The sequence below is a fragment of the Protopterus annectens genome, chromosome 9.part0, assembly GCF_019279795.1.
Source record: "Protopterus annectens isolate FY-2018-M chromosome 9.part0, PAN1.0, whole genome shotgun sequence".
Classification (NCBI taxonomy): domain Eukaryota; kingdom Metazoa; phylum Chordata; order Ceratodontiformes; family Protopteridae; genus Protopterus; species Protopterus annectens.
The window spans coordinates 229030532-229056930 of NC_056743.1; the positions used below are offsets into that span (position 1 = coordinate 229030532).

The following is a 26399-nucleotide window of genomic DNA, read 5'->3' on the forward strand; positions in this document are numbered from 1 at the left end:
GTTCTGACTTCTGCTAGGAAAATATTTGAGTTTTTTTTTTTTTTTTTTTTTTAGAATAAAGCCTTTTTTATGCCTAAAGTGGTGTCAAGTTTAGTTTGAGACAGACTATTAAGTTCCCTGTCTTCTTCCCTGAATTTAAGAACAAGGGAAAAAAGATTATTCTCACTATAAATGTCTACAGGCAACTCTGGTACTACATATACAAAACTCAAGCCTTCGGGAAAGCTGATCAGCTGTCTCTCTCATATGAAAGTAAGAGGAAAGGACAATCCGTATCAAAGCAGACTATTTCCTGATGGATATCTCATGCTATTGCTTTTTGTTATAATCACAATAGTAAGACACTTACAGTTGAGGTTAGGTTCCATCCCACAAAGGCTTTCGCTTCTTTGGTGGCTTTCTGGAAAGGGGGAGACTTTAGAAGTCTTCTAGAGAGAGCAACTTTGTCCTTTTTGCATACATTTACAAAGCACTACAAACTATAATCCTTTTTTCAGGTCCAGCATACACTTTGCTGGGCACATTCTCCAGGGGCTTCTCTCTTCTTAGTTTCTAAGCTGTGGTAATTGATCCAAACTGCTTAAGCTACTGCAGCAGTGAACTGAATGTTAGACAGTACAATTGTGTAAGTAAACTTAACAGTAGATTTTCTAATAGATCACTGTTGCAGTAGCTGTTTTCTGTCTGTGCTGCACCTTTATTTTGGCTTTTTTTTTTCTTTTTCTTGTATTGCCAGGGTTATGTGTATATACCTTTATAGATATAGTTTATTGCTGGGTGTTTGTTTCCAGTCATCCGTTCGGGGCTCATGCCTCCCTTGTTTCTAGGCAAAAAGGTCTGAACAAATTGGCGCTCTGTGTTTTATATGGAGCACCCCTCAATCTCTGAAAGACCATGTGGAAGGTGCTGTAAAACTTTGAATGCTGTCTGGTCAGAGGGTAAGATCCAAATAGCTTGGGCTACTGCAACAGTGATCTTTTAGAACATCTATTATGGAAACTTTGTTTGCACTACTGAACTTTCATGCACTATACACGTTAAGTTTTTAACATTCATTCACTCTGGCATTACATAAAACTGTTAAATTCCTTCCTTCCCTTATGGTTCATTTTATTGTTATTTATCTGCAAAACGTTAGAAAACTTTCTGTTCCAGCATTCACTTTCATCCGCTTCAACCTGTGGGTTATTTGATCTAATCGGATCCAAGTCTGGAATTTCAGACTTTTGGCTCAGAAGCTCCAAATTCCCTGCCATAATGCTTTGCATTCCTTAGTCTCCTCAGATCTCATTATTGCTTCTCTTCTGTGAAGGGTGTGGTCTTTTGAGCTCTGTTTGTGATAATAATTTTTCTGGTGTTTTATAGTGTTTATAGCCTTTTGTGGTACTGTATTTACCTAGCTTTAGAGTATTTCTCCTCCCCCTGTCCTTTGGGATTTCTCTCTTCTGCATAGCTGCTCTGTGGTTAGGCCTAGAGGCTGTTTTCTACTGTGTCTGTATTTTCCTAATGTGCTTATCATTCCCCTTGGGGTTTCCTTTTAATGGTTGCTCTTTGTTGGCTTTGGTTAGTTTGCCTTTGTGTGTTAGGAGTTGGTAAATTTTTGTGGGCTTCTGTGATGTACATTTTCTATAGTGTTGATGTTTTTCTGGCAGAAGTCTGAGAAGACTTCTGATTTCCATATGAATGTGTTAACTGCTGTCACAAGATGCCCCATAAGATTCTAATGGTGTGTATACTGTTTAAGAGTAGTTAATCTGGACCAAGACCATGATGCCTGTGCCTGTCTTGGGGTTAAGGCCTTGGCTAATAGACCTGCCAAGTTACTGATGAAGGGGCCCTTCCCTGCCTTTTCCTTGACAGAATCTTCTATTGGTTCTCCCCCTCCAGCTAGGAAACATCAGGAGAAAGGGAAGAAAGATAAAAACAAAGGTAAGTGTAGAGATAGTAAAAGACAAGAGGGAAGATAAGATAAGGAAAAAGGGAAACAAAAAGAAAAGGAAATCACTTGGTGATTGGCTGAGTTCTCAGCCTCTGTTGATCCAGTCCAGAAGGCCCCAAAGCACTTTCCTTCAGTGCCTTCTTTGGATCTAGCTTTGGTACCTCCCTAGTCCTGATCTCTGGATCTTTCAGCACAGACATCAGAACCACATCAATCCTGAATTTCAGAAGTGCAGAGCTCGCTACTGGCTGCTGCACTAATGCTGTGTTGGTACCGATAACTTTTTCTAGCTGTCATCCTGGGTCTGGCATTCTTGCTAGAGCCTTCATGTGCTCAGGTCCAGTCTTCCCCATTAGGTTCCAGGATTTGAACAAACCCCCTGGAATGGCTTGTTAAAGTCATCTTTGACTTCCTCTAGGTCTAGATCCACGCCTAACCTTAGGGAAGCTGATTTGGACAGGAAGGTGTGGATATTTCTGAAGGCCCAGATTGACTTGGGGATCATCCCCCCCCCCCATCCACTGTGAGGGTTGAGAGAACTGGGCCTACTGCCCCTTTTCTTATGTCTACTTCTACAGTCAGCCCTTTGAAGCTAGTGGTCCTGGATCTGACTTCCCTCAGTGTGATCCCCTTGTCGGCACCAACAGTTTGCATTTGATAAATGGCTCATTATACAAATTTTCGTCAGTAGTGCTAGAAGTTTCTTAATCAGTGTTAGGTTGTTACCCATTTATAACTATCCTTTCCGTCAACACAGTTATGTATGTCATTGCAGGTATTAATGTTTAATAGATTTCTGACAGTTTATAGGAAAGAGTTCAGTGAGAAGTAATGTGCTGAAGCTGCTGCTTATTTTTGGGATGATGTCAACCGCCAGGAGTGGGGTTAAGGCTTAAGTCAAAAAAACACACATGGCCTATTGGAGATGGGTTAATAGTGCTCTGGCAGTGGCAGATAAAAATACTTGGAGGGGGTACAACCAGGAGTTGATCCTTGTCAAACTTGTGAATTTCTGAATATCCATCAAGTTGTCCAACGCTTTATTTATTTATTTATTTATTTTTTTTTTTAAGGAAGTTTGTACCAGACATCCCTTGTAACCCTATAAGGAAAGACATAGCTTGTCTGTAAGGAGTCTGTATGTAACTGAGTTAAGTTATATAGGTAAATCATCCAGTCTTTTTTGGTAATTCATGTCTTTTAAGTCTGTGATCTTTTTAGTTACAAAGCTCTGTGGTCTTTCCAGTTGCTTTTAAAAGATGTGACCCTAGGCATTTCAACTTCTGCAGAAGAGGTAGCTAACTTGTTCATCAGGCCTGTATAATCAGAAGATAGACTCTGCTACTGTATTCCTTTCCTTTCAAGAGAGGACTGCTCCTTTGAAAGGTAGACCCAGCTGTTAACTTCCTTTCAACTTCCTAACAACAGCGAAGTTCAGTTTTATTAGCTTTATTGCCATTTGGTTGTGAATTGTGGTTAATGAAAAGATGTGGCAGAAATGTATTTCTATATAATAACTTCACAAGTAAAAGCAGAAAATTAAACGTGGTGCACGATGTCAGATAGATCTCAGTATAGAAACTGATGCAGGAATGTATATGAACATTACCTGCCAGGGACAAATGGTAATAGTTAAATTCAGCTTCAGAAAAAATTCAGTCCATATTCTTAAGTGTGCTTATGATTCACTGTAGGCATCTTCTAGAGCATCCAGCTCTGGGGTTGTTCTAAGGAGACTTGCATGGTTGAAAACCAGAGCATATCCTTTGAGGGTGGAAGTGCAGATATTTGATGCCCTTGTCACAGATGGCCTTTTTGGGAAGGCAGCAGGTGATCTTTTTGGTGACCTGAAGAGAAAAAGAAAGATGAGGCCTGCAGTTTAAGCATTTGCTCTATACATCCCACCACAGGTTTGCTGTTTGTTTTCATACAAGTAAGAGGAAGTTTACAGGATACTGTTTCCATTTGAAAGTTTGTTGGGAAGGTATCAATCACTTTCCACCTCAAGTACTGCAGGAAAGGAAAAGTATCAAAGAAAATACTGGTGATTACTGCATGGATGTATCTTTCCCCTTCTCCTGTACCCTTGGATGGCAGTCTGCATTATCAAACAGCTTGGTATATTATTATTTCAGATAGGAGGGCTAGATTTCATGAATTACTGCATTCATCAACTGTCAGATTCAGGATGCTGTACGTTTAATGCAGCAGTTCAAACAGAAGATGGACACCAAACTACTTAAGAGTCATGCTTCTATTTAATGTTGTTTCTAGTCCCATATTTCTGTTTCTAGAGGAGGACGAAATATGGAGGCCAGTAATGAATTTGAATTACCAGCTCTCATTGACTTTGCCCTCAAAAAGAGAAGGTCAGAAATGGTAACTATGAACATCATTTTGCTTTTTATGAAGCAGAATTTGTTTATGACAACCTTAGACATGCAGGATGCTTAACAGAAAATAATCAGTATTCCAGATGGCTCCTCCTTCTAGCCTGGAATTCTCCCATTTGTTTTATCCGCAACCCACCAGAGTATGTACCAAATATTTATCTCTATAAACGTATTAACCTTATTAGTCTGATGTTTTCCCACCTCAGGAAACATCAGATCACCATGTTTCCTTACCTTGGTGTCTGGTGGTCATTTAAACAAAGTGCTAAAACTTCAATACCGTGGGATATTTGCATCTGTCCTAGCTACTGGATCTTGCTTCAAAGTATAAGAAATCTACCCTTTGTACAGTGCAGTCTGTTTTTCTTGGGAGAAGTATTAAATTCAGTTCTGATGAATGTCTAACAAGTAGCAGGGAGAAATAGAGAATGTAATACAACGACTTTTTTCTAAATCAGAAATCACAGCGAGACAGCATTTCATAGTTCTGTGGTATATCATCTTGTGAGAGACTGACCACTCCAAGCTTAAGTGACATTCTGTTTATATTTTGAGATGATGATTCCTGTATTGAGTTCAATAAAGGATGAATTTCTGTAGTTACAGAATACTCTCATCCTAGTAAAGGGAATCATTTAGCTCCTCCTCCAGTAATGCAGCATTTGTCAGCACACTCCTTCGATTATGCATATGGAGGTTGGCACACCCTGAGGATGTCTCATGGACACTATTGAACTCATCAGTAAAGATCTTTCTACCTCTTCCTGAAGGAGATGAAGAGAACTACAAGAGCAGTGGAAGCTTTCAATACAGTTCTCTTCTGGGATCACTTTGCAGTGAGACTGATAATGTAGCAGTGTTGTACTACATCTACAAGCGAAGGCAGACCCTATTTAAGTGTAACTTGAACCACTGAATGGGAAATCAAAAATCCACCCCTGGTCTAACACCTGTGTCGCTGATGTACAGAGGCATGTCATAACCAACAGTCACCCCTATATAAACATTAAAAACCTATAACTTGTGGGACACATTTGGGTTGAATGGCTAGGCTTATAAAGGTCCTAGTGGTCGTTGGCCTAGTATACACCTGTGAACCTATGAAGGGGGGCATAGGATCTTGTCAGTTATGCAAAGAAGCACGGTCTGTGTGACTAGGCAGTTGAACACAGTCTTATAGGTTCATAGGTTGGTACTAGGCTATCGGCCCTAGGGCCTATGCAAGCCTAGCCATAACAATTCCCTGGATATTTCTTCCCACAATATTTACTTCTCCAGGCCCCTGTCTAGCAGGGTGACTGACATGTTCCCCGGGGTGAATTTCCTATCCCCCATCCAATCGTCAAGGTTCCTTTTGAAGAGGGCCAAAGAGGCACTCTGCTTGGTATGTATGGGCAGTCTATTCCAGAGTATGGGGAGTCTCTGGGTCAGGAACCTATCCCTCCAGCATGTTTTGTTCATTGTGATGACAAGGTTTAGATCCCTGGAGTGTGTGGCTCTGAGGGATTGGGATTTCTTTAAGTGGAGCATGTCCAACAGCTCAGGGTTTGACATGGCCTTGTATGTTAAGCAGAGATCACCTCTGAGTAGATGATATGCCACAGAGTGTAGCTGGAGTTTTTTTTAGACGGTCAGTATATGGCATCTACTTTAGGCCTGTGATTCTTTTAGTGAGGTATTTCTGTGGCCTTTCAAGCTGATGCAGATGTCTTGTGAGGTACATACCAAACGGGGCATTATACCCTATAATTGGTCTAATGAGGGATGAGTACAGTGGGAGAATGACCTCTTTTTTTCTGGATGAAAAGCCCTTAGTGATGAGGTGTGCCACATAGAAGGATTTCCTGACTGTTGTGGCAATGTGGTTATCGAAAGTGAGACCACTGTCCACCTGTGTCCCTAAATCTCTCATCACACTTTCGATGTTTAGTGTCCAGCCACCTCTGTGGTAATTCATGGGTACATATTTTTTTCCAAAGGGGATAACTATACATTTCTTGACATTAATCTTGAGCCCATGGCTCTGGCACCAGGCATCTGTTTCTGTAAGGCCCTTTTGTAGAATATCCACATCATTTGGGGATTCAATAATGGCTCCCAGTTTGCAGTCATCTGCAAACTTTGTTAGCCAGAGTCCATTAGTGTTGGCCTGTACTTCAGAGAAGTAGATGCCAAACAAGAGTGGTCCCAGGACTGAACCCTGAGGTACTCCACTTGTCACTTGTCTGGAGCTGGATTTGGAGTCGGCTACTTTTACTGTCTGGGTTCTGTCAGTAAGCCAGTTAGCAACCCATCGAGTGACGTAGGGATTTATGCCAGCTTAGTAAGTTTATCTATGATTCCAGAATGGGGAATGGTGTCAAAGGCCTTGGTGAGGTCCAGATAGGCTGTGTGGACTGCCTTACCCTCGTTCACAGCTCTGGAGACTGATTCGAAGAAGTCAGTCAGATTCAGGAGACAAGATCGGCCCTTCACAAACCCAAACTGGGTGGGGTCTAGTGTTTGAAGGTTACCAGTGTCTTTGTTTATAAGTTCCATGATAATGCGTTCCATGCCCTTGCAAATCAGGCTTGTCAGACTGATGGGACGGTAGTTCCCGGGATCCAAGGTGGATCCTCCCTTGTGGAGCGGGATAACTGTAGCTGTGCGCCACTCAGTGGGCACGAAGCCTGAGGTGAGGCTATGATTAAACATGACACTTAGGTGAGGTGCCAGTTCATTTTGTAGTTCATGTAGTACACAGCCTGGGATGTCATCTGGTCCCATGGATGCTATATTCTTAGCTTTGGAGAGTGCGGTTTCTACCTGTGTGGCCATTATTATCGGAATTTGGCAATCTTATGGTATTGAGATGGGCCCTTTAGGGGGTGAGAGTGGGGTGAAGTTGGCACTAAATCGATCTGCCAGGATATTGGCAATATCCTTGGGATCAGTATATTTAATGCCATTCTGTTGTAACTCAGAGCAGATCTGAGCATTGCCATTTAGATTTTTGACATAACTATAGAATGCCTTGTGGTTGTCTTTGGAATCTTTGGCGATTTTATTTTCATAACTAGCTTTTGAGGATTTTATGAGGGATCTCAACTTCTTACTGAGGCTTAAGTGTTTCCTGCATACTGTGTCCTAAGTCAGGAAAGTGTTATGCTAGATTTCTTCAGGAGGTAGATAACCGCTAGCTCATGAAATTACAACTGAATCCTGCAGTACTTTTTCATGTAGTCCGACAATGACACATGCCAGGGGTACATATATACTTTTCAAGGGAATAAAAAGCTTGCCAACCTTTTGCTTCTGCCTTCAGAGCTACATATCTTGGAGTTTGACTGCTTTTTGTTTCGCTTAGACTTCTCATCTGATGTACACTTTTACTCAATTTTCTTTGACTCAAAATGCTGTGCTAAAACCTAGATAGGGTAGAGCATGTTTGAATTTCATGGTTGTATTTTGTGCAAGACAGCTATGGTTTTCTGTCTTTTTAGCTTCAGTACTCTGCCACCATGGTTTACAGCTACTCCTCCAGACTGGATTCTGTATCAAGACAAGGTGCCTCACCCAAGTCTAAAATCTATAAACTTAGCCTTGAAGATACAATTTTAATTTTGTACAGTGGATTTACCTCAGAAGTTTTAAATTGTCCTAAAGTGGTCAGGGAACCCAACATTAGAAAAAACATGTCTTCTGAAGTGGGAGAGATGAATATTTGTGTTTCAGGGTCTGATTCTTCTGAATATTTCATATCCATAATTATCTGACTATGCTAGTCATATTTGTTACGCTGATATGCCATGTTTTTTCGTGAGGGTTTATATTCCTACAGTCTCAGCATGTATACCTGTATCCTGTTTTCCCTCTTGTAACAACAAATTCTTCTGTGTAGGGGATCGTAAAGGAATCTTATACATGAGACCACTAAGAAGACAAACCTTTCCTTCCTGGCACTTATGATGTTAAGAGAAGTTAAACTTGTCTCTCTCTAAAACAGGGGACTCTGTGGACATGCAAGTCTTAAAAACAGCTTTTGTCAGTGGCAGTCATGTCAGGCAGGAGGGCTTCTGATTTAGCATTAATATGCAAACCTTCATACCCCATCTTCCATGTTGTGAAAGTATCACTAGAGACTAATCATTGCTTTATACCAGATAGTGTGTGCTGTTTTGTTAAACTAGTCATTTTAATTGGTTAATCTGAAGTAGTTTACTTCATTTGGTCTTCAACATGTGGGTATTCGTATCAGGATCGGATCCGAGACTGCATCACTAGCATCTGATCTGAGCGCCAAGCTCCTCCCCTTACTCATAATGCCCCTCTGTCTCCTTCCTTCTTTCAGGTCTCGTTTGCCGCTGAAAAGCTAAGCATCGTGGTCCTGATCTCCAGGCAATTTATTTGGGTAAGTGATACTTTTTCCCTTTAGTGTTAGAGTAGGATTCCCTATCTCCCTTTTTCAACCACCCCTACCTCGCATTGGTCGTTGGTTGTTAAAACAAAAAAAAAGTTTAGAGTTTATCATTTAGTGTTGTCCCTTCCTTGGCCTTCCTCTATCCCTTCAGTAAGTAAGCGTGTGTGTGGGTTTGTGTGTGTTGAGCTTCCTTCTGGGCATAGCTGAGAACCCCAAGCTTGTCTTCAGAAAATATGCAGAGTGTGACCATAAGCTCTCTCCAGCGGATGGTCATACTCTGTAGTGTGTTTTAGGAGTGGCCCACCTAGATATAGCCTGCTTTTTTTGTGCGGGCTTCAATCCTAGAGCTCTCAAGGACAGGAGGGCTAAACTAATGATGAAAGAACTACTGCCTGCTTCGGGGACAGCTGTCCCCGCTACTACGACTATGACTTCTACTACCGTTTCTGCCCCTTCCCAGGTCTCTGAAACTCAACCTCCCGTCTTGAGGCCTGCGGATGGGGAAAAGTGTCATAAGGACAGACCTAGAAAGTGGTCCCTGGACCGCTTGGCTCTGGGGCCTCCTTCAAAGTCTAGGACCCCTCCTAGGCTCAGTACTTCTCTCGGCTCCATTCACCCAGGTTTTCCCTGGCGCCAGAGGTATTTAGGCCACCATCCAGAGCCTCCCCTCACCGGCACTCCCAGACGGTGTCAGTGGCTTCCTCCTCACGTTCCACCAGCAGCTTGAGTGAGTCAGAGAAGGACAGCATGATGTGGAAGTTCATCTGCCCCCAGATCCAGATGGGAGTCTTGCCAGCCCCCTCTCCCTCCGGAGCGGGGAGCTTACAGCCCTTTTTCACCCCCATAGCTCCTTCTCCGATCTGACCCTTGATTTTGGAGTCTTTGGATCCGAGAGTTCTCAAGGTCGGGAGGTCGGTGCCAACTGTACCCTGTACCTGGATGCTGGCCATTGCCTTGAGCATGTCTGATCTGATTGGGTTGGATCCGAGCTGTTGGGGCTGTAGCCTCGGCGTCAGATCCGAGGGGGTTCTGTCGGATCGAGTTTGCCGGAGCGCAGCCTCCCCCTTGGTATCTCTGCTCCTGCAGGCTCGGCTCTGACTCCCCCGTTGGATCCGAGGGGAGCAGCTCCCTTACTTGCTTTCCAGGATGTCTGCTCTCCTTCGGCATTTGACGTGGTGTAGAGGGTCCTCTTGAGTGGGTCGATACCTCTGACCATTTCCTCTTCAGAATCTGCCCCAACTCCCTTGATTCTGGGTATGGCTCCCACCTTCCTGTCGTCTCAGGGAGCATCCACTAGGGAGTAGCCAGACATTTGTGAGTCCCCGTCCCCCCCCGAGAGTCCCACTGATGAGGCTCCTCACAAACTGACATGTGAAAGGAGGCACTTGGACTCCTCCCCAGAGTCCCTCATGGATGACACTGACTTGGAGGAAGGGGGAAGGTTCCCCCAGGTCCCCCCCCCCCGAGTATGTTTCCTTTGGAGACATCATGGAACTCCTACACCAAAGAGGGAGGGTGGTCCACCCAAAAACCAACCCTGAACGAGTCAGTATTCCTAGAGGCATTCGGCACAGGCCCACCTACCTACTGGATGTCCCTCCTGCAGATCCACTGGTGAACCTAATCACCTGTAGAGCATGGAAGGAACTGGACACTGTGGAGCATATTCCAAAAAGGCCAGACATACTTTTTAGTCCCCTACCAGACAGGACCAGCTGGAGTAAGGGGTCCTCAGATGCTATGGTGGTGGCAGCTGCCACCAAGAAAGAGCTCTCCGGTCCATCTTCCTGACCGTGAGTTGAGGACGATGGTCGTCTGGAGAAGCGAGTCTATGCTTCAACAACCTTCACCATAAGGATGCTGAATTACATGGCGCACGTCATCTGACTACAGTGTGACTTAGTCAAGGAAGTCTCTGAGTCGTCCCTAGAGCCCACATCAGAAGGGGGCAAGAAGATGTTCTCTGCATGCATGGCCACTCTGAAAGCAGTTGCGAATACGTCCATGCACCTCTTTTCCCATGCCGCGGAAGGAGCTGGTGGCCGGGTCCTGCGTTGCCATGAGGTGTCACACCTGGCTCCGGCTCTGTCAATTTTCAGAATCCTTCAAGGCATCATTTGCTAATGACCCCTATGATGGTTCTTCCCTGTTTGGGAAGTCCATGCGAGAGACTCTAGTCCAGAGTGAGAAGGATGGGAAGACACTGTCTGCTGTTGGGATCCACTTCTCCACCCCTCAGAGATCCTACTCAAGGAATCAGTGAGGGGCAAAGAAGATGTGGTTCTGGAAATCTCAGTTCTCCTGGGACATTCAGGACTCTTCTTCCCGCAGAGGCAGAGGGGATTACGATAGACACCGGCCCAGAGGCAGAGGGGGTCTGAAGAACTTAGGGTCTCGAGAACCATTCTCGGACAGACCCATGCAGTAGCCCTGAGGGGTTGCCTGACTGCTCATCTCTGGAGAGAGTCGGGGGCCGTCTTTCTTTACATCCAGTGGTTTGGGAGTCCATTACAACAGACCATTGGGTGTTACAAATCATATCCAGAGGCTACTTCATCCCGTTTGTGGATCCACCTCCCCCACGAAAACTCCTCCCAGACATTCCACCTGCATAAAGGGAGGAAGCAGCACTGGAGATAGAAAAGCTGCTAAGAAAATGAGCCATCCAACCCGTCCCCCAAGACCAATCTGGATTGGACACCTATTCCAGGTTCTTTTTAGTGCCAAAGAAAATGGGGGACCTAAGACGCATTCTGGATCTTTCCACTCAAAATCTGTCAGTAGCCAAGGAGAAATTCTGGATGGTCACACTTCAGTCCATTCTGCCTTACCTGCAAGCAGAAGATTGGATGTGCCTGAATGACCTCCAGGACGTGTACTATCATATAAAAATGAACAGGCACTCCTGCAGGTTTCTTCACTTCTGGCTAGGGGCTAATCATTATCAGTTCAGGGTCCTACCCTTTGGTCTCATCACAGCCCCCAGGGTGTTCACCAATGTCATGGCGGTGGTAGCGGCCCACCTGAGGCTTCAGGGAATCCAGGTCTATCCCTACCTGGACGATTGGCTCCTTTCTGCTCCTACCAGGCGTCTACTATGCCATGCCAGGGATTAATTCCTTCTTCTAGCAAACAGACTGGGCATTACAGTCAACCTCAGCAAATCGTCACTGACTCCAGTTCAAAGCTTAGACTTCATTGGAGCTAAGCTAGACACCATACAAATTAAAGTCTTATCTCACCCCAGAAAGGGTAAACGATCTGAATCTTCATGTCTTTTTAATTCTTCATTCTCACCGGAAACAGTTCTGCAGGCCCTGGGTTCCATGGCAGCCACTATCAATCTTCTACCCTTCGCACATCTTCACATGAGAGCCCTACAGTGGATGTTAGTGGTTCAATGGTCCCTTCTGGACCTACCTTTGTCCCATCCGATACATATATCCCAAGCTAGCAGGGAGTCACTTCTCTGGTGGACTCTCTCCTTGGAGCATGTCCAGGGACATCCCTTTCTTCCATCCTTTCCTACAACCACAGTGACCACGGATGCCTTCCAGCTAGGGTAGGGGGGGGGGGCATTGCTTAGGAAGGACAGTCCAAGGCACGTGGTCCCCTTCAGAGACCAATTTGCATATCAGGTTCTCCTAGCATTGCGAGCCCTTCATGCCTATCTTCCTGTAGGGACTATTGCTATTCAGTCAGACAACATGTCACTAGTTTGGTATATCACTATGTAGGGCGGAACCAGATCCTACCCCATTTGTTGAGAAGCCATGAGAGTTTGGGAATGCGTGGTTTCCACCGTCCGCTTTCTGGTGGCAACTCGCATTCTGGGATGGTCCAACATTCTGGCAGACAGGATCAGCAAGGGCTATTCTGATGCCTTACAAGTGGTCTCTGAATCCGTCAGTAGCGGAACAGGTCTTCCAACAGTGGGGTCGGCCTTGCTGCGATCTCTTTGCATCTCCTTCCAACACGAAATGCAGCGAGTTCTTTGCTCTGAACCCCCCTCAGGGGGTAGTCCCTAGAGACACACTAGTTCATGTTTGGCCTCCTGGTGGTCTTTATGCTTACCCTCCATTACCTCTCATTACGAAGTTTTTCAGAAAGCTCTCAGGCTGGGGAGCACAGTAATCCTCATTGCCCCATTCTGGCCTCGCCAAGTCTGGTTCCCCTCACTTTGGTCTCACCTAGTAGTTCCACCATGGATCTTGAATCCTGTCCCAGATCTCATTTCTCACCCCTTGGGGATTCCTCACCCAGACCTGGACAGTCTGAAACTGTGCCAGTAATGATTAGGACTCTCGGTTTATCCTCTCCGGTTAAAACCATTCTGGTGGTAGCTCACAAGTCTTCTTCCAGAAAGATATATCATAACAAATGGAAACGCTTCTCTTTTTGGGCTTCTCAATGGAGCTTAGATCCCTTTACGTCTCCGGTTCCGGCTATTTGGGCATTTCTGTCTGGTATATTTCACCAAGGTGCTAGTTCTTCTGCTGTTAAAGTCCAGCTGGTTGACCTCTCTAACTTCTATGTGGGGGAAAACATGGCTTCCTTAGCTTCTTCCAGACTTTGTAAGACCTTCTTTAAAGGAACTTTTCTGTTACAACCCCCAGTGAAAGATCCAACACCTTCCTGGGATCTCACCTTTGTTCTGCAAGCTCTAGTCTCCCCTTCCTTTGAGCCAACGGCATCAGTAGATTTACAGTTCCTTTCTTGGAAAACTGCTTTTTTGGTGGCTATCACTTCTGCCAGGAGGGTATCGGAACTTCAAGCCTTGTCCATTAAAGTTCCTTACATTGGCTTTCATAAGGATAGGGTTTCCCTGCGCACTAATCCTTCCTTTCTTTCTAAAGTGGCTTTGGAAATCGATATTAATCAAACAATCAGTCTTCCTGTTTTCTTTCCAAATTTCCAAAACAAAGGTGAATGCAAGTTAAATTTGTTGGATGTACATAGACAACTGAGGTTTTATTTACACACAACCAAATTCTTCCATAAATCAGACCAACTGTTTGTGTCCTATTCCAAACCGTTCCTAGGCAAACCAATTTCTAAAGTCACCATTGTTTGCTGGATATCCCAATGTATCATCTGGGCATATTCTGATAAAGGAATTTCCCCTCTGGGTCAGATTAAAGCCCATTCCACTAGGTCTGTGGCATCTTCAGCGGCCTTCTGGTGTAGAGTGTCGCTGGATGACAGTTATCCTGCAGCTACTTGGTCCTCATCTCATACCTTCATATTCCATTACAAATTGGACATTGTATCCAGGAGAAGGGCATCCTTTGGCTCTGCTGTGCTCCAAAATATCCTTCCATGAGGGCCACACAGATGTTGGTAGCTGGGGACTCTGTCCACAGGTTGAAGACCAAATGAAGTAAATTACTTTAGATAAAGAAGTTATGTACTCACCATAACATTCCATCTGAGTAGTTGTACTTCATTTGTCTTCAGCTATTTTCCCCTCCTTCCCCCTGACCTTATCACTATTATCCTATCCTGGTATGTGGGAGAGGTGCACACTATTGACTGTCTTGGTTATGCTTGGCTTAGATTTGTAGGAGCCTTTAGTGGTGAGGTCTTTTTGGATCGGGCTTATGTTTTCTGATGCAACAAATTCGATCTGAGGGAAGGAAGGAGACAGAGGGGCATTATGGGTAAGGAAGGAGCTTGGAGCTCGGATCAGATGCTAGTGATGCGGCCGTCTCGGATCCGATCTGGATTCGAATACCCACAGGTTGAAGACAAATGAAATACAACTACTCAGATGGAACGTTATGGTGAGTACATAACTTCTTTTGTTCCCTAACTACCCAAATGCTGAAAACATTTTAATATTTTAGATACTCCCTAGAAGGACTCATTCTTTCAGAAAAAGAGATCAACTGTTTGTATCCTTTAAGAAGGAAAAAACAAGAAGGCATACCTGTTTTCAGAACAAATACTAAGTGGCTAGGCCATTACACTGCATCTTGTAAGTACAGAAAATACTTCAAGGTCCTGCAGCATATTAGAAACATTTCCACTTAGGATGTTCTAATAGTAGTAACTTAGATAACTGTCTTACATTTCTCCAGCATTGCAGACTTGAATCTAGAGACAGGACAGGCTTTGTCAAAGGTCTACTGCAGGACATCTTGTAACTGTACTTATCCTTACAAGCATGCATATATTTCAGTTATCGGCAATAATGCCCTTCTAACTTGCCAATATACCAAAACAGTTACTTCTCTATAGTAAGAGTCCAGGTTGTTTTTAAAAATGTCTAAACTTCCTTTAAAGTAATTTGCTAGTCTGTTCCATGCATTAACTGCAGTCTCCGAGAACCAATTAGTACACTTGGCCGATGCCTCAGACATAGCTTGGGGGTGCTCACCCAGAAGGCAGGTGCACCCAAGGTCTTTGGGATGCCCAGCACCTTCCCTTACACATCAACCAGAAGGAAATGATGGCAGTACAAAAGGCTCTGACATCCTTCAAACCCCATCGCAAGCCCGGGTTTCTCCTTATCAAAACAGACAACACCACAGTTATGTGGTACATCAACAAACAGGGAGGGACCCAATCTTACCCTCTGTGTAGGCTAGCCATGAACCTCTGGCTGACAGCCTTTTCCATAGAGCTACACCTGATAGCCCAATACCTACCAGGGATCAACAACACCCTGGCCGGACCACTTAAGCAGAAACTTACTGGACCCCCATGAATGGCAATTCCACAGAAAAATCTTTTTGGAAATCACTCAACTGTAGGGGACTCCGGAGGTGGATCTCTTTGCTTCGCACCGCAACCATCAGCTGAAAAAATTCTGTACCAGGAAGTGTCAACACGTAGCGTGGAAGGTGGACGCCTTGAACTTCCCCTGGAACACCCTGTCTGTGTGCGCATTCCCTACTCTGCCTCTCATTCCCAAGGTACTGATCAAAGTAAGGGAGGAGAGACCAAAGGCCATCCTCGTTGCTCCAGATTGGCCCAGATAACATTGGTACCCCCTATTGTGCAGCCTGACCTTACAGCCTCCCAGGCAGCTTCCCCTGATTTCAGACCTCTTAACTCAGGTGGGGGGGGTGGTGCTGCACCCAGACTTGCAGACTCTCAAACTATCAGCATGGCTAATACTCTAAAGGCAAACAAGGGGCCCTTGTTAAGCAAACAGGTCTGACATTATCACAGAAGCCAGAAGGCCCAGCACCAGAAAATCCTACACAGGAAAATGGAAAAGATTCTGCTCCTCGAGCCAGTCCAGAGGGGGCAGTACGTCAGAACCTTCCATCCCTCTTAGCCTGGATTACCTAGCAGAGCTACTTAATGGTGGCCTCTCCTTCTCCTCTATTAAAATCCACACATCAGCCATTTCAGCTCATTTTGATACAAAACAGCTCCTGTTCTCCCATTCTTTGATTAAACAATTCCTCAGAGAGGCTTTTAATATCCAACCTCCCAGAAGGCCACCCACTCCAGCCTGGGACCTCAATTATGTTTTGGAAAAACTAACCTTACCACCCTTTGAACCTGCTGCTTCAGCAGAACTAAGCTAGGAAAAAAAGCAGTCTTCCAGGAGAGGTATCTATCACCTCAGCCAGAAGGGTTTCAGAACTTCAGGCACTGATGGGCATTGAGCCCTTTATCATCTTCCATGCAGACAGGGTCTCCCTGAGGACAAATCCCTCCTTTCTGCCCAAGGTGGTATCTAATGTAACTCTCAACCAGGCCATACATCTACCCACCTTCTTTCCTAACCCTCAAAACAAGGGGGAAAGAATTCTGCACTCACTAGACATACACAGATAGCATCAGACACTATATGGACTGTACTAAATCCTTCGGGAAAACAGACCAACTACTTGTCAGCTTTGCCCCAGGGGCAGAGGGGAAGCCCATTTCCAAATAAACCATTTTCAAATGGATATCACACTGTAACCATTTCTGCTATAGATTGCATGGGACCCCCCCCCAAGTCTATTCGAACCCATTCCACTAGGGCAGCCTCTACTTCCACAGCATTCTGCAGAGAAGCTCCCACCAGAGACATCCTGGAAGCTGCCACCTGGACTTTTGTCCATACCTTTACCAAACATTACCACCTACCTCTATTTTCTAAGGCTAGGGGAGGGTTTGCTTCTGCAGTTCTGCAGGGCATGCTGACCCATTCATAGGTCTCTTACTAATCCTACCACCCTTCTCCTCAGCTTTGGGGATCCTTCCATAGATGATGACTGCAACAGTGAAACACTAAAACATAGTACAGTTGTGTACACTTACCATAAATGTAGATGTTCAACTGTATTCACTGTTGCAGTCCTGGTTTCCCAACCTCCTTCCCCCTAATGTCTTTATTCTTTGGGGAGATAAATTTCTAACAGTGGCTTTTAGCCACCAGGGCCACCTTTACCATATTTACTTCGGCCTCTGCCTGGTTAGGGCAAGAAAAACTGATGTGATGGCCTCGTCTGCCTTCCTTTATAGCACTGACGACCTGACATCAGGCAGCAAGTGACAGTAGCCAAAGCAGAAAAACATTGACTCGGGTATTCGGGCCGGCCGAGGGCTACCACAGCAGGGATAACCCACAGGTGATGACTGCAACAGTGAATACACTCGAACATCTACATTTATGGTAAGTGTACACAGCTGTACTTTTTTGATGTACTAATCAGCATGTTGTTCTCCTTTGCCCAGATGATCAAATGGTCAATTTAGTCATGTTCATTTGCAGACATATGACCTATCCGTAATGCATGTTTCAAGTCATCTGCATACAGTTGTAGAACACCTCAAATGAAAAAGATCCACTCTGTAAACACACTAGGTGCTTCCCAGCAAGTAAAAAATTATGAAGTCACTACAATGTCCACTGCTTAACAGAAACTAGAATTAATAGAGATTAATAACAGTTAAAACACGACTTAGATCTGAAAGCTGTAACCTAAACTAGTGTGGACCTAGGACAGGACCCTGTGGGATACCCTAACGTAGAATTTCACCTTTCCCGTTGCTGTGTGATATTTGCCATGTCCTATGTGTAAGTCATGCAGCTGTCTTATCAAGAGTACATCAGCACCAAGTTGCTCTAATTTATTGATCACTGTTTTGTGTATGACCTTATCAAATGCTGAAATTGTCTATAGAAATTACATCACAGGACAATTTTTCATTTACACCTGTTACTATATTGCTATAGAAAGCCATGTTATAGGGGGTTATAGATCAATTTTCGACATATGCATGCTGTGATATATGGTGTCAAGTTCCATCCTTTCCAGTTCTGACAATTTATCCAAAATAATCTTCTCAATTTTTTTTCCACAACATGAAAGTAAAGCTGTATGTCTGTATGACTCTGGGTTTGGCCTACTCCCCTTTCCCTTAAAGGTAGGTTTAACATGTTCATGTCTCTAGTCTTGAGGAATTTCCCCTTATTTAAATGACCTAGTGAGTAAGCGATGAAATGGTACTGTCCGTTTATGCTGAGGTATTCTCAGGTCATTTTTACTAATTCTGTGTCCTCCCTGTGCTTTGCTTGGGTCCAGTATTGTCTAGTTCTTTTCCAATACAATTATTTGATTTTACTATTATGTTACCTGGATGTTAAGACAATTTTTCATTTCTTTTGTGGAGCTAAACTGCTTTGCATAACATTTTATAAATATATATGTAATCAGTTGTGTCAAAGAATTAATTTTAGAATCTACACACTTTGTCAATTTGTATGTCTTTACTCCTGATACATCTTATGTATCAGTAAAATTGTTTGCTCTTACGCTCAATATCTTTATATACATTTTCTTTGATCATGTCTCACACTGGTTGTCTGTCCTGCTTGTTTATTTCAGTTTTCAAAGTTATAGTTCAACCTGTGGTGCTGTAATTTATTGTTAATACTGTCCCTTCATGAAGAAAGATGCACATTTGTTTGGAGAACTCATTGTAACAGCAGATATTTCAGATGTCACTGCAACAGTAAAGCTACCCATCATTTTCCCCCCTTGCTTTGGGTAAAAAATGCTATGTACGTTTCACATATTTACTGTTCTTAATATTAGTGTGAAATGCTGAAATTATTTGCTTTGTTCTTTGCAATAGGAAATGGTTTTGTCTGCACAAGCACACATCTCTCTGCAGTTTTATTTGGCCTCAAAGAACTGACAGGGGTACTTGTCAGTACTGTTTATACAATACCTTATGCTATACCTCTTCTGGCTTGAGACCATTGTTGACCTTCATTTAAAATAAAACTGCTACTGAAGAAGTGTCTGCACCAGTATATTTCAGCCGATGAGTGAACCCAAATGTCGTGATTTACTGTTAGTGACGTCACCTTAAAGATGCACTGTTAAGTGAGTGTCTCACATAAGCATGCTTTCATCAGCACTATGTGGTCATCACATTTTTGATTTATTTCACTCATTATTCTTGAGTAGCATGCTTAATACATGGATTATTTTGTGTGTGTCTTTTTATGTATTGTTGTACAGTGTACTTACTTTTTTATGTTTTTATTACAGTCTTTTATTGCTGAAGCAATGCTGATCATGGCCACCATTCTGCACTTGGGGAAGTCTTCTCTGCCTAAGAAGCCTATTACAGATGATGATGTTGATCGCATCTCCTTGTGTCTGAAGGTCCTGTCTGAGTGTTCTCCTTTGATGAATGACATTTTTAACAGAGAGTGCAGGCAGTCCTTATCTCACATGCTGGCAGCAAAGTTAGAAGAAGAAAAACTGTCCCAAAAGGTGAGAGTTCTTGGCTTTTAGTAGTAAATCAAAGAAAACCTGCTTTAACTTAGTACTGTATGTAATCAGTCTTCATAGCTGATGTGTTTCAGTGAGTGAATTCAAGACTTTCTTGCATGCATGTGCAGTAGTGCTGTGCTGAAATGTACAAACACCTTGATCCATTCCTCTGAATTGAAGTTGTGTGAGGTCCACATGAACTTTAGAAGGTTTCTGCCACTCACCAGCAGTTTACTGTCCTCTAAAGGCAGCAGCCTTGCCAAGCATTCTTTACTTTCATGTCATAATTGTGCTCTTTACTATTTAATCAGACTATGTGAATTTAAGGTATTTGGCCCCAATAAGGTCCAGAAAGTTCAGCAGTGTGGTCTTTTTCCAAGGTGATCTCAGTGGTATTTTTAGAAATCAGAAATTCACAGCTGTCCTGAAGCAGATTTAGTTTCAACTCTTCAAATCTGTAATCTCTTGCAGTTATGTGAACATATGTTTTTTTAAGTTTTTGTCATTTTTCTGTTATCAACCTAGAAATGCATTTTTTATATGAATTTATTGACTTCATAATACCTTTTAGTTTTCTTTTGGCATTGCACATCTTTATCATGACATTTTTGAGATTATGAAATAGGACCTTTTTGATCTGTTCCATAAAGTTGATAAAATGTTGCACTGCTTTGTATCTTATCAACAGGATCTTCAAACACTGTTTTTGGATTTGAATCTTTTGAGGTTTATCAGTTGGCTGGTCTGGTTCATTGTTTCCTCAGTGATGAACCTGGTGTCATACATAAAGCATGGATGTATCTTATCCACTTTTTTTTTTTTTACAAGGAAGGGATGGTGGTAATTTGCCTTCAGTCTCATATCTGAAGTTCAGAGGAACAAGGAAGACCGTTGTTCTTTCTTCCATTTAAATTCTTAGTATGAGCTTTGGATGACATTTCTGTATCAGCAGCAAACAGAATGGTTTGACTTGGTTTGTGTTTGACTGTCACCTGCTGAAGCTGTAGAACTGGAGTATTATCTGCTCTGCCTTTAACAATGTTAGGAGGGTGGTGTGTTACATTATCAGATCTCAGGTTGTTCCCTGTGTCCAGTATTTTATATTGTAGATTTGAACTGAGCAGCTGTAACACCATGTAGTCTGTCCATTCTTTACTGAATGAACTGCAGGCCCTACTTGGTTAATTGCTTTTCAACCCAACACTACCACCAACTACCAACAAATTTTATAAAAGGGAAGTGGCTCAGAAAAAGCTCTAATAAGTTTGAAGGTAAGATGGAAGTACAGTGAAGATTCTTGTGGACATTTTTTTGGAATGTTGTATGCACACATACTTTATACATTTCCATGAGGTGTGTATAACAATACCCTCTGACCCATTTTCTCATGGCTGTTCATGCTAAAGTCCTTTAATTGTCTTTGGATGTTCTCTTTTGAATGGATTTTGCCCTGTGACTGATGAAGTTGTTTAGAATTCAGCTTACTTCTTCAGCTGGGTTTTATCTGCTGTATATGAAGAGCATTATTAGCTTCTCATTTTCTTAGTGTTGCATCTTCCAGCAACTTTCTTTGCTGCTTTTTCATATTGCCCATTTTTTTCTTTCCCTGCTGTGGTGACTTTCAAGCTTCTCCACCTCTGCTATGCCCATACAGCCCATTTGTTCCTCCAGGATGCATTCACCCATCTGAATCCAGGGGGTTTTGTGGCTTTAAAGCCCTAACCCTTTTATGAATGCACATAGCCACCCAAGGATTTGGTGTGCCATCTGTCAGTGAGGAAATGACACTCGCTTCCATGGGTGATGGAAGACTTTGACTTCTCTGCCCCTTGAAGCCAACACTTTTGCTTGATCTTTGATCTCTACCAGGAATTCTACAGAGGGAGTGTCCCCCCCCAAAGAAAAGTGTGCTGGCAAAGGCATGACATTCCTCCTCCCCAGGCCATCTCCAGTAGACATCTGAACTGCTATTTAAACTCTGGTCACCTGGGCCTTTAGTCAAGGCTGTATCCCTTTATATCAGTGGAGCTGACTGTCCTGTTGCCCAGTCATCATAAATGTATTTGACTGACTAATTGCAGGTCTGTTTCTTCTTGCGCACCCACTGTCCTAGGTTTCTGCTTCCCATATTAATTGTTCTGTATTTTCTGCACTGAATTTAAGCTGTCCTGTTTCAGACCACCCTGTAGTCTTGCTGTGTTTCTTTTCATCCTTTCAATGCCTTCCCTTTGTTAGTGCTAATACATAACTTTGTACCGTCACTGGAAGTGCAAACCTTCTCCTGTGCTCCTTCTATAAGGCACTTATAAAGCCCACTGAAAAGTGCTGATCCTGTACTAACTCCTGTGGGACTGCCCCATTTACTGTAATCCTTTTTTTTGCTTGACCTCTTAATAATTCTAATTTTCTGTGTCCTGCTGTCTACCCAGTGGTTTACCCATACTGCCACTTTAACACCCCACTTTAAGCTTGTCTGATCTGTGAGCCAGTCTTTACGTATACTATTTAGTAGATTTTGAGTAGGCATCATCCATTTACGCGGAATGATCTTTAATGTCCTGGTTTCCCTGTCAAAGAACTTTTATTGGACTTGCTTCGCGTTTTTGTTATGATGTGAATTGGCACTGCCTCAAGTCCTGTACTCTGCAGTATTCTAGATCTTCTAAAGTTCTTTTCACAGGGTTTCCCTAACGCTAAGATCAAACCAGCAGTTTGTTAGTTGTCAGCCTGTGTCTTGATTCTTTTGTATTAATAAAGAATGGAGCTCCTCCATCTTAACAAGGACCATCTAGCTAGCTGACTGCCAGTAAATCAAGACTGTTGATGCTGAAGGAAATCCAATTTCTCGTTGCAGTAACAGTAGCTAACCTTTACTAGAACTAAATTCAGAAACTGAATTCAGCAACAGGCAGAGAAGCTGCTTGCCAAATAGTTTGTTTGCTTGAGGGACATCCCCATTTGAACTCCTCAAGAGTCTGGGACAGCATCCCCAGCCCTTCTGCTTCTAGTACTGGCCCACTTCTAATTACTTTTTTTTTTTTTTTAAGCCTTTGCTTACTTTGAGATTATGATGTCATGAGAAAGGTCAAACCATTTAAAATTTGTGTGTAGCATTGTCACCCTCTGTCTATCACTACATGATCGCATAACACTCTGAACAAGACTGTCCCCTGAGAAGTAATTGATATGTTGGCTATCACTGACTAGTCCTAAGATGTAGTGTACTGGTCCCAGAAGAATCATTTCTCGCTTTCTGTTAGTCCTTGATGAAGTAGACTGCTCCCAGTAGAAATGCATCTTCTCTCTCTCATCATAAACCATCCTTTTCTCGCACAGTTTAAAAAAAATTAGTAATACTGCAGCAGCTTCTGTTCTTCTGCATCAGTAATATCAGGAGGGATTGAAGCTGTAAGAAAGCCTTTCACTCAACACAGTTACTCTAAGCAGAAGAGTTTCATCTTGTAGGTGGCAGTATCCTGCAGCACCATAGTCATTCAGCTTGCAGGTGATTTTGACCTGATGCAGGAGCATACTCTGTGTACTTGTACATTTTGCTGAATTCAGTTTGCGTACACCCACAGGATCGCCAGTTAGACATCAACAAAGTGAAAAATGAAAAATAAAATTGTCTCATGCATGCGTGCGCGTGAGTTTGCGCATGCGCATGTGTGTATGTATGTGTGTATAGTTTCCCTTCACACCATCCATGCAGGGGGCTTTACCTCTTGTACCCCCAGATTTAGTCATTTCAAGTCTGATTTTCCTACATAGTCTATTGAAAAATATTGTTGCTAAGGGATGGCATTTTCAGACATCCAGGCATTGCTGAATTATGTGTCATCAAAATTGGTCTTTAATTTGTAAAATACTGCAGTTATAATACTTTTTTGACTTCTGGCTTTATTTTCACTGGCAGGTTTTCTGCAATCTCTGTTCATAATAACCTTTTGGTGGGCGGAGCTAATGCCCAAAACAAGCAGAGTAGCAGTTCCTTAAATATGTCTGCTTCTTTGCCCACATTTGAATATCCTTTGCTTCATGTTTTACAGGGTTGTGTGGCCCATAACAAGCTGGATAGCAGTTATCCTTTATTAATCACTATTGCAGTATTCCTTACAGTAGGGATATCCTGCTGCGGATAGATGTACATCCAGCCAGCATGCCAAAGCCTTGGGCCTTTTTAAATGCCGTATGTCAGACATATGTCTTATGTATGAGGCGCAAGATGCATATGTGACATACGAGCACCATGTCCTCAGAACGTCCTTACCAACAATCTGAATGCTGTGTTTTGAATTTGGTCTGAAAGTCATTAGTCTTGTACCATTCTCTGATCGTGGGGCAGATAAGTACTCATTGGGGACTCTTCCTATTTTTTTTTCATTTATTTTTTTTTATTGAATGCACATGTCATCCAGAAAGGGGAAATATGACACAAGAGGTGCATTTTTTGTTTGGGTGCATGTTCCTCAAACCCTATGTAGCCAGCTTTCTTCTCTGTCTGTTTAGAGTATGAGCCTTTGAAATTACTTATTCAAGGGACCGTGGCTTCTGACTCCGCCCACTCATATGTCTAGCCGCCTTTGAAAAAGAAGTCGAAGATTTAACCAGATCATTCTTCTGTCCAGCTCCTGGTGGACATCTCTGCAGGGCCAGATGCAGAGCCTGAGGACTATCCAGTTCCACCACCTGCTCCCTCTGTTGCAACCACATTGGGGGCCAAAATGGGACATGCCATTTGCATGTCTTGTGAGACTGAGCCGTTGTCTGTTGTGGACAAGAAGGGGGGATTTTAGTCCCTTCACCTGTAGGTTTTCCTTCTTTCTTCACCCCTTTTATACAACCTATGGATTCCTTCTCTTCTGATGAGGACGAGGATTTGGATTCACGACAAGAATCTTTGGCTTATTTGCTTTGGGGAATGAAGTGGATATGGTTTCCATTGACTCCCCAGTAGAAGAAATATCTTCTGCAGACATTTGTTAGTAAAATATTAAAATGATGGAAGACTTTAATTGGAAAAGCTTCCTTATGTCTTATGTCCAGAAGAGATACCATGATGTCTTACAGATGGATTCTCCCAGACCTTCTGCAGTTCCCCCTGTTTTGGAAGCTCTTCTAGATACTAAAACAAATGGGATAAATACCAAACTATTGAAAAATGAAAAACAAAGTATCCAACAACAAAGGCGAGACAGAACCAAGACTAAGACTGTTTAATGCAGCGCTTTTCGTTGTCGTATATACGGCAACTTCTTCAGATTAATACAAACAAATAACCTTACAAGTTTATATAGCAGATACAAAAATCACATGATAGGCAGTCAGCTGGTATGACGTACATCGCTATAAAGCAACACATTCAAAAAAATCGACCAACCTGTTCATCATACTACCTAGTTGGATTCAAGTCTCAAACAGAGACTACTTTCAATCCACATAAGTACTCCTTCTCTTCAAAACTTAAGGTATAAACTGATAAGAAAGGTTAATATAAATATAACCCATTAAGTTAATCTAAACATTTAAACATATAAAATCATATTATATTATGTTCATATTAAAAATTTAGGATGTTAACCTAAAGTGAAACCATTTAACATATTGGTTACTTCACTACAAGTCCCCTCATATATATAGATGCAACTTCTTTTCAAGTTTGTATGAAAATATGTGCATACATATGTATATAAATAGCAGCTAAACTCTCACCAACGGTTATAAACAATTAATGTTTGTATTAATCTGAAGAAGTTGCCGTATATACGACAACGAAAAGCACTTCATTAAATAGTCTTAGTCTTGGTTCTGGGTCTCACCTTTGTTGTTGGATACTTTGTTTCTCAGCTCTTCTAGATACTTTTACATCTGCTTCTCAAGTCCTGAGTCTTAGCCCCGTGCTTCTTAAAAGACAGATTCTAGAAGGTTCCTGAGGCTCAGAAATTGTTTTACAAGACTCTCTCATCAGATCCTTCTGCGATTTCCCTTTTAGCTGATAAACCTACTAAGCTGCTTGCTGCCTCCAAGTTCTTACAGTCAGAAAAGGATAGGGCAATGGATAAGTATGGTAAGAAGGTATATACACGTCTGCTACCTTAGCTTTCATGGACATCAATTATCAGGCACACATGACCAGATATGTACTTGGCTCTTCTGACATGCCTGAATCTGATTCTAAGACTTCATCTCTTTATTTGTCAAGTTCTGCTTCCCAAACTACTCAAAAAAATGTTTACATATTCAATTACTTAACCACCTCACTCATTATAATCTACTTACACCCACCTAGCATGGCTTCAGGCCATCCCACAGTACCACAGCTCTTATGTCTTTCACAGACCTAGTTAATAAATCTAGGGATTCCAACCTACACACATCCATTTTATTGTTAGACCTGTTAAAGGCCTTTGACACAGTCTCTCACAAAAAACTACTCCAGCAACTGACAGCAGCAGGTTACTCACCAACCTCCACACAATGGTTTGTAGTTACTTAACCAATAGACAACAGTGTGTAAAATGGCTAGGATGCCTGTCACAGTGCCAAACCAACGAAACAGGAGTTCCACAAGGGTCCATCCTAGGACCCCTCCTCTTTAATGTATTCATTAATAATCTTCCCACAACTTGTCATCATAGCACTTTAATTCAGAACACCGATCATTCAACTATTATCACCTCCTCTGACAATATCCCTGCTCTACTGAAAAAACACAGAGCACATTTACCTCCATAGAGTCATGGCTAAACAATGCACAACTACTGCTTAATCCTAACAAAACCAAACTGTTACTTTTTTCTCCTAAAACCAACATACCAGACTTCAAAATATACTCCCATAACAGTACCGAGATAGAAATTGTTAATAATGCCAAATTATTAGGAGTCACCATAGATAACGAGCTCTCACATGACCAACACATCCTTAATGCC

The 26399-nt window shown here is 42.7% G+C and overlaps 1 protein-coding gene across 2 annotated transcripts in view; it reads left to right on the top strand.

The window, feature by feature from the left end:
• Positions 1 to 26399, top strand: part of COPB1 (COPI coat complex subunit beta 1) — a 721336-nt gene that overhangs the window by 400799 nt on the left and 294138 nt on the right. For both annotated transcript variants that reach the window (XM_044082795.1, XM_044082796.1), the window contains exon 15: positions 19240 to 19467. In XM_044082795.1, coding sequence (XP_043938730.1) covers positions 19240 to 19467 — 228 coding nt within the window. The remainder of the gene's footprint in view (positions 1 to 19239; positions 19468 to 26399) is intronic.